Here is a 15468-nt window from a genome sequence, read left to right as displayed (position 1 = left end):
TCGTGATCCACCCACCTCAGCCTCCCACAGTGCTGGGAATACAGGCTTGAGCCACCTCACCTGGCCCGAAATCTTTTTTTACAAAAAAGCTTATGGGGACAATGCCCCTGCCCCCAGCCAAAATCAGGTTTGCCAATGGGTAACTTGTTTTAAGAAGGGATGAGACAATGGTGAAGACGAGACCTCCTCATCAATTTGTGAGGAAAAAATTAGTCTCATTCATGCCTGAACCAAAGAGGACAATGATTAACAGCAGAAACAACAGCCAACACCATCGACATGTCAGATGGTTCAGCTTAACACAATCTGACTGAAAAATTCACCTTGAGCAAACTTGCCACTCAATGGCTACCAAACCATTGCACTCAGATCAGCTGGAGACAGGAGCAGAGCTTTCAAGGGAAATTTTCAACAAGAGGAACCAAGATCCTAAAGCATTTCCTCTGAGAACTATAACAGGAGATGGAACACGGCTTTACCAGCACAATCCTGAAGGCAACATGATTGTGATCACAGCACTGGCTACCAACAGGTGGGAGGGGTCTCCTCATAGCAAATGCAGACTGGTCAAAAGCAGAAGCCGGGCCAAGGTTTTCTGGGATGCTCAAGGCACTGTGTGTGTGTGTGTGCGCGCGCGCGCTTTCTAGATGCCCAAAGAGTGTTTTGAGATTATGAGTGTTTTGAGCAAGTTAACCAAAGCTGTGGCAGAGCAATGCCTCGGACAGCTTCACCAGAGTCCTTTTCCACCACGACAATGCTCCTGCTCATTCCTCTCAGCAAATGAGAGCCATTTTCCAAGAGTTTCAATGGGAAATCATAAGGCATCCACTTTACAGTCCTGATTTGGCTTCTTCTGACTTTGTTTCCTACTGAGAAGTCTGTAAAGGGCACCCATTTTTCTTCAGTTCACAATGTAGAGACTACACTGCCATGGTGAAATTTCCAGGACCCTCAGTTCTTTAGGGATAGACTAATGGTTGGTATTATGGTAGTATGTCTTATAGTAGTATCTTGAACTTGATGGAACTTATGTTGAGAAATAAAGTTTATATTTTTTTATTTTTCTTTTAATTCCATTTTCCATGAACTTTTAAAAGTCCCCTCAAACATGTTTACGGATGTCCACAGAAACGTTATTCAGTTACTGAATAAACAACCAAAAAAACATTGTTTTATCAATGAGGAACCTGTTAAATCTACATAATACAGCTATAAAAATAATTATGTAGTTCTATAATTCCTGACATGAAAAGACATCTGAGTAAAAACCTATTTCTGATGTTACAGAAGAACAAGTATAGTATACTCTTTAATGTAAATTTCTCTCTGTATGCATTCATATATACTGTACATTCACCATCCTGGAAAGGGGCTCGCATGGATGTTACCAGTGAATGTCTCAGAGAACAGAAGGACATACCAGTTTTCCTTTTCCCTTAGACTTCTTTAAAAACACACTGATTTTTTTTCCACAATGAATATCAATCATATTAACATATAAAGATTTACTTTTTTCCCCAGAAGGAAACAAAAAGATTGAGCTTTGTGTACCATCTACGGACAAAAATGCTATGTGTTTTGCAGACTCTGGCAGCAGCCCCTGCGTGTGCCGGGGGTGAGATGGGGAGGGTCACTCATTTCTCAGCAGGCCACACCACTTTCTTCTCTAGCAAAGCTGCACAATGTGTTTAGCAGCATCTGCAAGGAGAGCTAAATGACCTCCATCTAGAACAAATGTAACCTGGGCCCTCGCTCTTCCACAGATGCTCATGAGTGAAAGGAAGCTGGAGTTTTTTACAAAAGAAGCTTTGCTATGAGAAATAAAAACAACAAACTGTTTTTTACAATTTTTATTTGGTGTTAACTCCACAAGAAAACAAAAAAAATCAGTTACTCTGGTGAACGTGAAATCAGAACAATACAACCACGAGGAAAGCAATCTCAGCCCAGGAATGGAAACTGCTGCTTCAGTGCTAATGGAAATGCAATGCGCTTCATACCACAGTGCGTTTCAGCGTTTGCCAACTTTTTAAAAATGCTTTTTCTTTGTGATCATCCATTCACAAAACTAAAAAACCACACTTTCATCTCTGTTGCTGAAAGCCTCTGAGCTTCAGCTACTTAACTATGAAAACAAATAAATACATAATTTGTGAATCCCTTTGCTCACTTCGAATCCGTCCCATTCACCTGTGGAAGGTGCAGCATCTCCTCACGCGCGTCTAAGGAAGTGTGCACCTTGGCCACCTGGAGCCCTTTCCTAATAAACAGCAGCTGTCCAAAATCAACTGTGCTCAAGGTTGTGTCTGAAATCGATTTATTTGGTCTTTGCTACATAAGCAACGATTTCTAGAATAATCGTCACTATAGTGATATGAGGAATTTACAACTTTCAATCCTTTTTTATCTTTGCTGTTAAATTATATTTCAGTGCAGATGCTTATCAATTTTTAGGAAGCTCCAGAAGAATGAAAAATACATAAAAACATATCTGAAGTTTGTAAATAAATAACAGCAACATAAAACCTTACACATGCACACACACACACACACACACACACACACACACCTTAAAGTGTCAAAAGATGTGTTGTATAAAAATAAACCCTAACATGTGGGAAGATCAACCCGGCGGGCACGCCAGGTCCCTCTCGGTGAGGACACACAGAACCTCAATGACTCCACAGTCTTTGATGGTACTTTCTGTGTTATCAATTAAGAAGAAGGCAACAAAACCCAAATGTTCAAAGCAAATCATAGATTTCACAGCCAGTTCAGCTCCCAGCTAATAAATTATATGTGTGTTTACTGCCTGCCAAAATTAGTGGTGAAGCTGTCTAGACCATATCAGACTTTTCTGCCATTCCTGATGTTCCGGACATGCTACATTGATTTCACAGATTAGGTGTTTTTTTTTTATTTTTTTTAAACAATGAGTTGGTTAAAAAAGAAAAACAATGTAAAATGTTTAGGTTTTGCACATCCTGCTCCTCCTGGCTTCAGCCTGTGGCACAATGCCATGAGAGCTGGAGGAGCGGATCGCCATGCACAGACACGACTCACAAGATGCGCCGGCTCCCCGGGCTCACCAAGGAGAACTGGGAGCCAGTCCCACAGAGTGACAGTCAGCACAGCCACCACACAGGGACGTGGAAAACTCATGACTCTACCCGCCCCAACCCACCACACACAGAACTTGCCCAGAACATTCTCTCAAACACAAAATGAGATCGAAGCTATACTACATCACAGCCAAGGAGCGGCTAGCTGCAGCAGCCAAAGATTTCTCTGGGTGATGAGGTGGCCTTTACTGCATGTTAAATGTTCACAATTTCAAGTTTTGGGGGCTTCAATTCAACACAGGTCACCAGAAAATAACAATCTGCAACTAAGGTCCTTACCACATATGTGACACTCACCACACAGAACCCTGCATAGGGTTTTGGTGTAAATGTAACTGCAGTATGAGAACAGGTAAGGGGTGGGGTATGCACCCTTACCCTACTGTGTCTTGCATACGACCCCACACCCCAAATCCTTGGCTTCTTCAGTTAGCAAGAAAAGTCACAAACCATAGTATCTTCCATGATACTTTAGGGTAAAAGAAATCCTAAGATAGAAAACACAGTATTTTGTGAGTCTCGAAAAGCACACCCTTGTGGTTCCTACTTCAAATATACATGAGGTTTTGCTGAATGGAGACCACCGCTGAGTCACCCACGCTTCCCTCTCGCCTTCAGAAAGGCATCGAGCCACCGCAGGGTAAGAACGGATTTCCCAGTTCTTGGAGAACAAAGCCTAAATGCTCCAAAGCTAAAGTCTCTGAAGAGCAGAAGTGGTTGTTGACACTGCAGTGCTAATAAGGTCATAGTGATGTAACCGCAGTTAGAAGGAAAATTAACTGCAGCTAAGATGCAAAAAGCAGTGATACTTCTAAGACAAGCACATGCACACCCATTCTTGATTTGACAACACAATCTAGTCTATTTCAAATAGCCAAGAATTTAACAGCTGGGAAAAAAAAAATCTTTTAACAGGATAGCTGTCCTCAACTCTAAAATAAGCAAGAAGAGAAAGATAATTATTACCAATCTGAATCAGTTAATTGAAGAGGAAATCTAAGTTGGTGTTTTAGATTAACAGGTCTCACTGAAGAGTAATTTTCCATCACATATCATTTTTAAACAATAATTTGTACTATTTTGCAGGTTTAGAGATGAGTTCGAGAAAAGAGCTCCTCTTCGCTAGGGCCCACCCACTCGCCTCCGCCTTCCGAGCCTGTCTCTTCCGAGGTGGAGCTGGCGCTGGAGCACATCTTTCCGTGGAAGCCATCTGACTTAGCTCCAGAATTTCTCTCTCCTGTACATCTTGCTTCATAAACAGAAGACACCTAAGATTAAAACAATTTTCAACAGATCAAAAAGACCTTTTTTTTTTTCAAAAGGGTGAGATACTGTATTTATATACAGAGAGGCAATCACAAATCATCGATGTTTTCCTGTGGAGTTAGAAAAATGCAGAGTTTCACTGTTTCAGAGCAAAACCGCCTCTCTCCTCTGATCCATGAAGGATCCAAAATCCTAACTGCACTTGTTCAGTCACTTGGACAAAATGTTAGCCATGTCAGGGGAGGATAAAGAACGCTTTCATTTTCAGAAGTCTTTGAGTACCTGCTCCGTACCAGGAGCTTTACTGGGCACAAGGACTCCAGCAGTACAAGGGACATGCCAGGCCCGCCGGGGAGATGAACAAGCAAACCAACACGCGCCAGCTGCAGTGACACAGTTCAGATGGTGAGGGCGGCACCGCAGACGGGTGTGGTTGGGAAGGGATTCTGCAGTGACATGGTACAGATGGCAAGGGGGGCACTGCGGACGGGTGTGGTTGGGAAGGGAGTTCTTTTGAGAAGAGGCCTGCTCAGCTGAGAAGCCAGCCATGCAGAGGTGCCAACACTCTGTTGTGTGGGACTGTCCCCCTACACCAGACGGTCAGCATCTCTGGACCCCAGGACACTAGACGCAGTGGTAGCCCCTCCCCAGTCACAGTCATTACCAAAGCTCCCCTCACCGTGCCATAGTAACTAGCAGCACTGCCACCTCATCTCCACATGGCAGTACTGTCCCTGGTTGAGAACCCCTGAGGCAGAAGCACAGAAAAGCCACACAGACTAAGGGGAGAGCTGAGGCAGATGAGATCAAAGGCAGATGGGGGCAAAACATACAGGGCTGTAGAGGCGTGGCGGGGAGTTTGGATCTGTCTCAAATGCAACAGCAAAGCGACATCATGGTTATTAGCGGTATGGGTCCTAGAGGCAGACTGCTGAGGTTCAGAGTTCCGGTCCACATTGAATCTGTGGCTCTCTGACCTTGGACACACGGCGCTTGATGTTTTTGTGCTTCGGTTTCCTATTTTGCAGCACAGGCATGACAACAGTACCCACCTCACAGGGTTGTTGTGAGGACTAAACAAGCTACTGCTCGTGAGGTCAATCTGTCTACTGTGCAGAGAGAAGGCTGGAAAGCGTGACGGAAGCAGGAAGGACAATGAAAATACCATGGCAGCTGTTCAGGAGCAGGGACAGTGGCTTGAACAAAGTGGTAATGATGGAGAGGAAGAGAAGTGGGAGGATGTGAAGTGGCTGAGAGGTGGAACAGTCAGGACTGGCAGGCGGACTGTGTGTGGAAGATGAGAGAGAGGACTGGGGAACACGTCTTGGTTTGGGGTTTGAGGCTGGGAGGATGATGTGAACTAGTCACTGAGGAGAGAGCTGGTGGGGGCCTCAAACGTCTGCCTTGATGTGTGGAGCCGGACAGGTCAGTGGGCAGCAGGACGTGGACAGTGATGTTATAGGTGCTTGGGCAGTCAGTTCTTACAGGACCTGAATGGACACTGACTGGTGGTGAATACTGAGTGTCCACTGGATCACGTGCCCTGTGATTAAAGTTAATGGGAAACTACAACAGCCCCATCCAGACAGGATACAAACGGCCCAGACTCTTCAGGAATGAAGGTTTAGGTCACTCCACCAGGAAAAAACCACGACCTGCTGAGGTGCTTGCTGAAGGTAAAGGGAATACAGAACGGGTAGTAGAAGAAGGTAGGCATCAACACCAGCTCCGACCATGTGACCAGCTGCAGAAACCAGGACTGTAATTGTCTTCAGTATTTCCTCCTCCTTCTGTTAAAAACATGTTTGTGCATGTATACACTTGTACTAAGAAAATCTCATTTTGCTTTGTCCTTTATAATGGGACACGATTTATGTATGTATGCGTATGTATGTGTGTGTGTGCGTGTGTATGTATGTGTGCATGTGTGTATGTATGCGTATGTATGTGTGTGCATGTGTGTATGTATGTATGCGTATGTATGTGTGTGTGTGCATGTGTGTGTATGTATGCGTGTGTGTGCATGTGTGTGTGTGCATGTGTGTGTATGTATGCGTGTGTATGTGTGTGTGCATGTGTGTGTATGTATGCGTGTGTATGTGTGTGTGTGCATGTATGTATGCGTGTGTGTGTGTGTGCATGTGTGTATGTATGCGTGTGTATGTATGTGTATGCGTGTGTGTGTGTGCATGTGTGTATGCATGTGTATGTGTGTGCATGTGTGTGTATGTATGCGTGTGTGCATGTGTGTATGTATGCGTGTGTATGTGTGCATGTGTATGTATGCGTATGTGTGTGTGTGTGCATGTGCGTGTGTATGTATGCGTATGTGTGTGTGCATGTGTGTGTATGTATGCGTGTGTATGTGTGTGCATGTGTATGTATGCGTGTGTGTCTGTGTGCATGTGTGTATGCGTGTATGTGTGTGTGTGTGCATGTGTGTATGTATGCGTGTGTGTGTGTGCATGTGTGTACGTATGCGTGTGTATGTGTGCATGTGTATGTATGCGTGTGTATGTGTGCATGTATGTATGCGTGTGTATGTGTGTGCATGTGTGTATGTATGCGTGTGTATGTGTGTGTGTGCATGTGTATGTATGCGTGTGTGTGTGCATGTGTGTGTATGCGTGTGTGTGTGCATGTGTGTGTGTATGCGTGTGTGTGCATGTGTGTGTATGCGTATGTGTGTGCATGTGTGTATGTATGCGTGTCTGTGTGCGTGTGTATGTATGCGAGTGTGTGCATGTGTGTATGTATGCGTGTGTGTGTGTGCATGTGTGTGTATGTATGCGTGTGTGTGTGCATGTATGTATGCGTGTGTGTGCATGTGTGTATGTATGCGTGTGTATGTGTGCGTGTGTATGTATGCGTGTGTATGTGTGCATGTGTATGTATGCGTATGTGTGTGCATGTGTGTATGTATGCGTGTGTGTGTGCATGTATGTATGCGTGTGTATGTATGCATGTGTGTATGTATGCGTATGTGTGTGCATGTATGTATGCGTATGTATGTGTGCATGTGTATGTATGCGCATGTGTGTGCATGTGTGTATGTATGTATGCGTATGTATGCGTATGCATGTGTATGTATGCGTATGTGTGCGTGTGCATGTATGTATGCGTATGTGTGTGTGCATGTGTATATATGTATGCGTATGTATGTGTGCATGTATGTATGCGTATGTATGTGTGTGTGCATGTATATATGCGTATGTGTGTGCATGTGTATGTATGTATGCGTATGTATGTGTGTGCATGTATGTATGCGTGTGTGCATGTATGCGTGTGTGCATGTATGTATGTGTGCATGTGTATGCGTATGTATGTGTGCATGTGTATGTATGCGTATGTATGTGTGTGCATGTATGTGTATGTGTGTGCATGTGTGTATGCGTATGTGTGTGCATGTGTGTATGTATGCGTGTGTGTGTGCATGTATGTATGAGTATGTGTGTGCGCATGTATGTATGCATGCATATGTATGTGTGTGTGCATGTGTATGTATGTGTGCATGTGTATGTATGTATGCATATGTGTGCATGTGTGTATGTATGCGTATGTATGTGTGCATGTATGTATGCGTGTGTGTGCATGTGTGTATGTATGCGTATGTATGTGTGCATGTATGTATGCATATGTATGTGTGCATGTATGTATGTATGCATATGTATGTGTGTGCATGTGTATGTATGTATGCGTATGTATGTATATGTATGTGTATGTATGTGTGTGCATGTGTGTATGTATGCGTATGTGTGCATGTATGTATGCGTATGTATGTGTGTGCATGTATGTATGCATATGTGTGTGCATGTATGTGTGTGCATGTGTGTATGCGTGTGTGTGTGTGCATGTATGTATGCGTGTATGTGTGTGTGTATGCGTATGTGTGTGTGCATGTGTGTATGTATGCATGTGTGTGCATGTATGTATGCGTATGTATGTGTGTGCATGTGTGTATGTATGCGTATGTGTGTGTGCATGTGTATGTATGCGTGTGTGCATGTATGTATGTATGCGTATGTGTGTGTGCATGTGTGTATGTATGCGTGTGTGTGCATGTATGTATGTATGCGTATGTGTGTGTGCATGTGTGTATGTATGCGTATGTGTGTGTGCATGTGTATGCGTGTGTGCATGTGTATGTATGCGTATGTATGTGTGTGCATGTATGCGTATGTGTGTGCATGTGTGTATGTATGCGTATGTATGTGTGTGTGCATGTGTGTATGTATGCGTATGTATGTGTGTGCATGTATGTGTATGTGTGTGTGCATGTGTGTGTATGCGTATGTGTGTGCATGTATGTATGCGTATGTGTGCATGTATGTATACATATGTATGTTTGCATGTGTGTATGTATGCGTATGTATGTGTGTATGCATGTATGCGTATGTATGTGTGCATGTGTATGTATGCGTATGTATGTGTGTGCATGTATGTGTATGTGTATGTATGCGTATGTGTGCATGTGTGTATGTATGCGTGTGCATGTGTGTGCATGTGTGTATGTATGCGTATGTATGTATGTGTGTGCATGTGTGTATGTATGCGTATGTATGTGTGTGTGTGCATGTGTGTATGTATGTATGAATGATGGAGTTTTGCTCTATCACCCAGGCTGGAGTGCAGTGGCATGATCTCAGCTCACTGCAATCTCCACCTCCCGGGTTCAAGCAATTCTCCTGCTTCAGCCTCCCAAGTAGCTGGGATTACAGGTGTGCACCACCATGCCCAGCTAATTTTTGTATTTTTAGTAGAGATGGGGTTTTGCCATGTTGGCCAGGCTGGTCTTGAACTCCTGACCTCAGGTGATCCGCCCACCTTAACCTCCCGAAGTGTTGGGATTACAAGTGTCAGCCACTGTGCCCGGCTGACATAAGATTTATTGACTTCATATCAGCATTTAAGTATTGTTAACTCTATGTAATAGTATTTGGGTTTGGGATTGGTGCTTTTCTGGTTGTATGAAGGATAGCTGTATTCTGTTAGGTATAATTATGACCTTATTATTGTCTTTATTTGAAGATTATGTATAATTTCAGGAGATGGGTTCAAATTGACAAGGGGTGGACATGTGACGGTGAATACTGAGTCTCAACTTGATTGAATTGAAGGATGCAAAGTATTGATCCTGGGTGTGTCTGTGAGGGTGTTGCCAAAGGAGATTCACATTTGAGTCAGTGGGCTGGGAAAGGCAGACCCACCCTCAATCTGGGTGGGCACCATCTAATCAGCTGCCAGCACAGCTAGAATATAAAGCAGGCAGAAAAACGTGAAAAGACTAGACTGGCCTAGCCTCCCAGCCTACATCTTTCTCCTGTGCTGGATGCTTCCTGCCCTCGAACATTGGACTCCAAGTTCTTCAGCTCTGGGACTAGGACTGGCTCTCTTTGCTCCTCAGCTTGCAGATGACCTATTGTGGGACCTTGTGATTGTGCGAGTTAATACTGAATAAACTCCCCTTTATATATATACCTATTCCATTAGTTCTGTCCCTCTGGAGAACCCTAATACACTGACAATTCATACTAAAGAAAAATAATTTTCCTTAGGTTCATTTGCCTGCCTGCCTGCTTAACTGGGGAAGGTCTAAGACTACACTAAACCAGGCACAGGCCCTGCACCCGCCTTCACGGTGCCCAGGGGCTTGTGGAAGAGGGAGACATGCAGAAATTGAACGCAGGAAAATGCTCTGGCTGCAACAAGAAGAGCTGTGCACAGAGTGCAGCAAGGACACGGAAGGGGCAGGATGGTTCTGCAGAAGCCAGGACAGCGGCAAGAAGCACACTGGCAAGGCTGCCTCGGGCTGCACGCTTTTCAAAGACGACAAGGCTGGGTCTCCCACTTACTAGGTAAACAAAAAAAAAAAAAAGAAAAAAGAAAGATGAAAAGAGTGCCCACCCAAGAAGCAACAGGGCCAGCTCTGCATTTGTAATACGATGCCCTCTGGCAGTAGTGTGGAGCCAAGAGTGGGGAGAGAGCTGGGGATTCTTCAGGAAGTGCTGGCAGTCAACAGTCAAGGGGGTTGGCGGGGATAATGCAGACTCAAAGGCCAGAGAAGAGGAAGTCCGCACCCGCAGACCTGGCTGGTTCCTGGGAGGTGGGGTCCACTCACATGACTCCCAGGTGTTTGACTAGAGGGACAAGTGGAGGTGGTGGCTGTTTGTAAGTTAATGAGGAGGAGGAGGACAGTCCACTTACCCTATTAAAATCTAACAGGCGCTCTTCATTACTGGGTGTCTCTTTAGCATCTGGACATTCTTCTAAACCACTCTCTCCCTTGGCATTTGTGTAACATTCTTAATCGTTTTGAATGGAGAAGGGAAAAGAGGGAAAGGGGGAAATTCCATTAAGACACAGTTATGAAACATACACTCTTGTTTCATTTTTCACTACAAAGTTAGATCAGTTAGGTCTCCCAACCCTTCGGAGATTTTAAGTCATCACTGAAAGCACAGCCAGGCAGGTGTGTAAGAGAAAAAAACGCTACACTGACAAAAATTCTTGGTTTAGTGAGTTTAAAAAAAAAAAAAAAAATAGGCCAGCATAACCATATACTCCTGTTATTCTACCAGGAGACATTCATTGGACAAGCTTCTATTCACACCTGTAAAGTGATCGGCCCTGGGAACACAGGACAGAGAGACCCACAGGGTCCACGCTCTCCACAACAAATGGAAGGAGGAGACAGATGGTGCATCACAGCACATTCAGAGAACAGAAGAACGAAGGCAGCTCAGACAGGAGGGAACGCGACGGAGAAACAACACAGGGTCACGTCCTTGTGGGTTCTTCCTCAGCTCAACAACATACTGAACCATGTATCTCATCTATGACTACGGAAAAGAAATGGTGCCAGTGATTCCGTCAGGCAAATGGCCCACAAAACGGGAAAGAAATTGGGATGAGAAGAAATCGAATAAATCCAATGAGCCCAGTGGTTCTCAATCCTGGCTGCATATTCTCATCATCTGGGGGCTTTAGAGAGGCTTAGATTCCTGCCAGAGATTCCAAATGAACTGTCCCGGGCAGGGGCTGGGCACTTTCTGAAAGGCAGAACTGCTCCCAAGCAATTCTAATGCACTGAGAACTGCTGGTCTTCATCCAGAACAGCCTCTTACTCCCTTACCTCCATGAGAAACACAGCTGGGGCAGAGGCACAGTGCAGAGGAAAAGGAGGAACTTGGCCAGGGTTTTGGACTCTGGCTTTGACATTCATGGTGCAAAAGTCCTTTAACACCCTTGAGCATCTACATCCTCAAAAGCAGATCACACCCCCCATCCCCTGCCACAGAGTTACTACAAGGCAGTTCGATGAGATGGCATGCCTACCCCTTGCACAACACCCCAAAGGACAAGGCTGGAGCAAGTGACTGCTGCGCCCTTCTACTTGGCACAGGGTAGCGAGGCTCTGCCAAGGGTAAGACCACCTGGACCCTGCTGGGCTGCTGCCTGCAGCTGCACTGGCCACATGGAAGACTCTCCACAAGCTTCTGTTCACTCTGATGGCTCCAAGAATTCCAAGTTACTAGTTGAAGTTCATGAGAATACCCCAGGCTCTGGGATTAGACAGACTTCGGTCAATTCCAGGTCACGCTATTTACTTGTGATGTAACTTTGTGCAAATTATTTAACCTCTTTGAGCCCTAGTATCCTCACCTCTAAGATGAGAACATCACCATTTTCCCTCCTACATGTCTGTGCAAATTCAAAGAGGTGAAGCCTCCAGCACAGTACCTGGCACACATTGCACCTATGACCACTGCTGATCAAAGCCACAGGCTTGGAGGCATGGCCACCCTAGGGCAGCTGGGGAGGGTGCCCTGTGTCCTCTGCTGAGGCTGGCTTCATCTCTCCTAAGGAGGCATCTTTTCTTTGGCTGACCTCTCACTCCATGGCCCACTCCATTTGGCCACCACTTATACTGGCTGAGGGGCATGGAGTGGGGAGGACATGGTTTCCTTGATGAGGATATGCTCAGAGGCAGGCAGGCCCATTTCCACATGCCACTCCTTCATTTTCTCTTCCTGCTTTAGGAATTCTGTACATACAAGAGGGTTTTACTGTGCCACAGGGTACTTGGAAAAGGTGATGCTGAACTGCTGTTGATAGTTTTCATGATGCTCAAGTTGACCGCCACCCTGTTTCAGGCTATGATGACATGCCAGGCACTGTTCTAGGCACTTTACAACGAAGGCATTCCTCTAGCCTCCTTTTATACATACAGACTACAGAGGCACAGAAAGGTTCAGTCAGCACCCAAAGCCTAACAGCTGGGGAAAGAGACTCTGGATTCCAATACAGTTCTCAATCCTGAGCCCTTCACCGACTGTCTATACTGCTTCCCTGCAGGACTCTCTGTCTTTAATGCTAAAATCATCCAGACACTTACATTACTTGAGTCTTGAAAGCATTGAAAATCCAGGGGCGTGAGCTGTGGAGACTTGCTGTTTGGGACAGCACTGCTGGTGCACACAGTCTGTAAGGCCCTCTGTGGTCTGGCTCCCAGCTGCCTGGCTGGCCTCATCCCCACCACACTCCCATGCCATCCCCTCTTTGCCAGTCATGTTGGGGCATACCCAATGCATTCCTGCCCCTGCACAAGCCACTGCTGCCTGGCACCTCTCCCTGCAGGCAGCCCCAGCTGTCACATGGTCTGTGACCTATTTCCTTAAGTCCCGGTTGAGAAGGTACCTGAGCAGGAGGAGGACAGGGACACGATCTGTCTGCCTATGCATCCCCAGAGTCTAGAGCAGTGCCTAACCCAAGTGCCGAATGGATGCACACACGAATACACAGCAAGGCCAGCAGGTGGCAGACTGCAAAAAGCTTGGGCTTTCTTATATGGGTACCTCAACAAGCTGCCTCTTTTCTGGGCCTCTTGTCCGCCTTACTGTAAAGGGGACAATGCTACTCTTCCTTTCCAGAGATGCTGTGAGCTCCCAGGTCAGCCCCTGGCTCAGAGCAGCACCTGCTTGTGGCGAACCATATGCAACGTTAGAAGCATCAGGAGTCCCCCCACTTCTGCTGAGTGGGTAAGTGACTACCTGTTTTCTTGGCTATCCTTCTGAGACTACATACCCCAACCCACATAAGCTAAAGAAGGATACTTCATGATGCTACAGGGCGAATATGCAGGGACTTAACTCACACTGCGAGCTAAAGGTCATTCAAAAGAAATAATTACCAGCATTTATGCACGAAAAGTCTCTCTATATACCACTTCACTGTAAAAACAAAAGTATTACGTACAAACACCAGTATCTACTAAGAGATGTACAGGTAACCAGGAACCTAGCGCTAAGAGTTGGAACTGGATTCTTTACTAACTAATGACAGAAAGCTGGACTAAGGGTGCCAAGGTTGCCCTTTATAAAGAAACATGAACTCTGTGTTTGAAAATCATCCTATGCCACTGCAAGGAATTGGTTCTTCGCCACAAAGTGGCGTCCTCCTCTCCCTGCTAGCTCTTCCTCAGAGGCCCTCTGTGGCCCAGCTCTGGCCACCCACATCCCACCTGCATTCCATTAACTGTCTCTATGTCTTACACTTGCCCAGTTTACCAGACTGGACACACATGAAGGGAAGGTCTGTGCTCCTACTGCCCTGGCATCTACCTTGGTACCAAGCGCAGGGAGCTGCTGTACAGGGCAAAACTTCTGGACCACAAGAATCACAACCTAGATTCTAGCCCATGCTTAATAGTTCACTGTGATTTCGGGCAAATTACAGTACTAAACTTGAGACTCAGCTTCCTCATCTGAAAACCAGCGGGGGGCATCTCCTAAGGTTCTTGTGGGAATTACATAAAAGAAAAGCTTGAGAGCACCTTGCACGTAATCAAGGCTGTCCAGATATGAGCCAATGGTAGGGCGGCAGCAGCAATGGGCCTTTAATAAATGCTGTTCAATCAACAAAGATGTTAACAGTGAAGACTCAGCTCTACACTTTCCTTGTGACCCAGCTGAACCTCTGGGAAGGAGGAAGGCAGGGTCTTGGAAAGCTGTCTGTGGCTACAGACCAGAGAAGAGCACACGCTCCACTCCTAAAGAGTCAACCTGGCCGATCTGGCCTTCCATCCCATCAGCTACAGCTCATGCTGCCGAGGAATGCCAGGAAGGCTTTCTGAGGACAGCACAGGCGTGTGTAGGGAGTCGTGGCTAGGGAGAGAAGTCACTTGGCTCCACACTAACTACAAATTACCTGAGGGCATGGGACAAACATGAACCCATAAATTCAAATGCAAGAGATTTGCATAACCCCTTCAGGGCTCTGACAGGAGGCTGTTGTTGAATAATGTGGTAGCCAACAGAAGCCCAGGAGACCACAATCTGGACAAGCTGAACTTCCTGAGCTAATCAATTCTGGCTGCATCCTTAGTTCCTACTTCTCCCAAAATTTCAAGTCAGGGTTTCTTAATAACTTCTGGGAGTCTACCTGGAAGGCCTCACAGACTGCTCATTCAAAAATACCCTAAACTAAAATCTTCCTCGCCTTATCAGCGCCCACTCCTGTCTCCCTCTTTACCTACACTCCCATAACTACTCCTCACAGAAAGTCATCAACAAGCTCCTCCTCTACAAAACCTCTCGGTCCTGTTTCCTTTTCTCTGTCCCCGCGATTATTACCTCAGTCCAGCCCTTAGCTTATGGCTCCCAAACTACTGCAAGAGCCTAAAACCCTGGCCAATACCCTTCAGTTTTTCAATTCCATTTCCACTCTGTTACTAGAATTGTCCTCAACAACATTGGACCTTGACAACCTCCAATTTAAATTCTGTGAACGGCGTTCCCTTCCTGCATGTTAGATGCTACCTAACCTAGCCAAGCCCTCAAACCTTCTGACAGCCTCCTGCCGTGTCTCTCCGGACCTAACTTAGCCAAGCCCTCAAACCTTCTGACAGGCTCCTGCCGTGTCTGTCTCTCCCGCCTCAGCTAAGCCATGGGGCCCTGTGCTTTCCCCTGGCTGTGACCCTCCTGCCTCTGTGCAGGCAACTCTCTTCACAGGGACTGTCCGCTATTTCCTCCTCTGTGACTCAATGGTGGCTTATACACATCTCATCCATGGTCAGTAATGC

The 15468-nt window shown here is 45.9% G+C and overlaps 1 protein-coding gene across 6 annotated transcripts in view; it reads right to left on the bottom strand.

Annotated features, from left to right (window-relative positions):
• Positions 1–1040: 1040 nt before the first annotated feature.
• KIAA0232 (KIAA0232 ortholog) overlaps positions 1041–15468 on the bottom strand; it is a 102526-nt gene continuing 88098 nt past the window's right edge. For 4 of the 6 annotated variants that reach the window (XM_030920388.1, XM_030920407.1, XM_030920412.1 and 1 more), the window contains 2 exons: positions 10593–10690; positions 1836–4390 (listed from right to left, as the gene is read on the bottom strand). In XM_030920388.1, coding sequence (XP_030776248.1) covers positions 4211–4390; positions 10593–10690 — 278 coding nt within the window. In that variant the 3' untranslated portion in view covers positions 1836–4210. Of the gene's footprint in view, positions 4391–10592; positions 10691–15468 lie in introns of all 6 variants that reach the window. The other 2 variants (XM_030920391.1, XM_030920396.1) reach the window with 2 other exon arrangements.

This window comes from Rhinopithecus roxellana, chromosome 2, assembly GCF_007565055.1.
Source record: "Rhinopithecus roxellana isolate Shanxi Qingling chromosome 2, ASM756505v1, whole genome shotgun sequence".
Classification (NCBI taxonomy): domain Eukaryota; kingdom Metazoa; phylum Chordata; class Mammalia; order Primates; family Cercopithecidae; genus Rhinopithecus; species Rhinopithecus roxellana.
The sequence above is the reverse complement of the archived record's forward strand: the minus strand, read 5'-3'. Positions and strand labels throughout refer to the sequence as shown.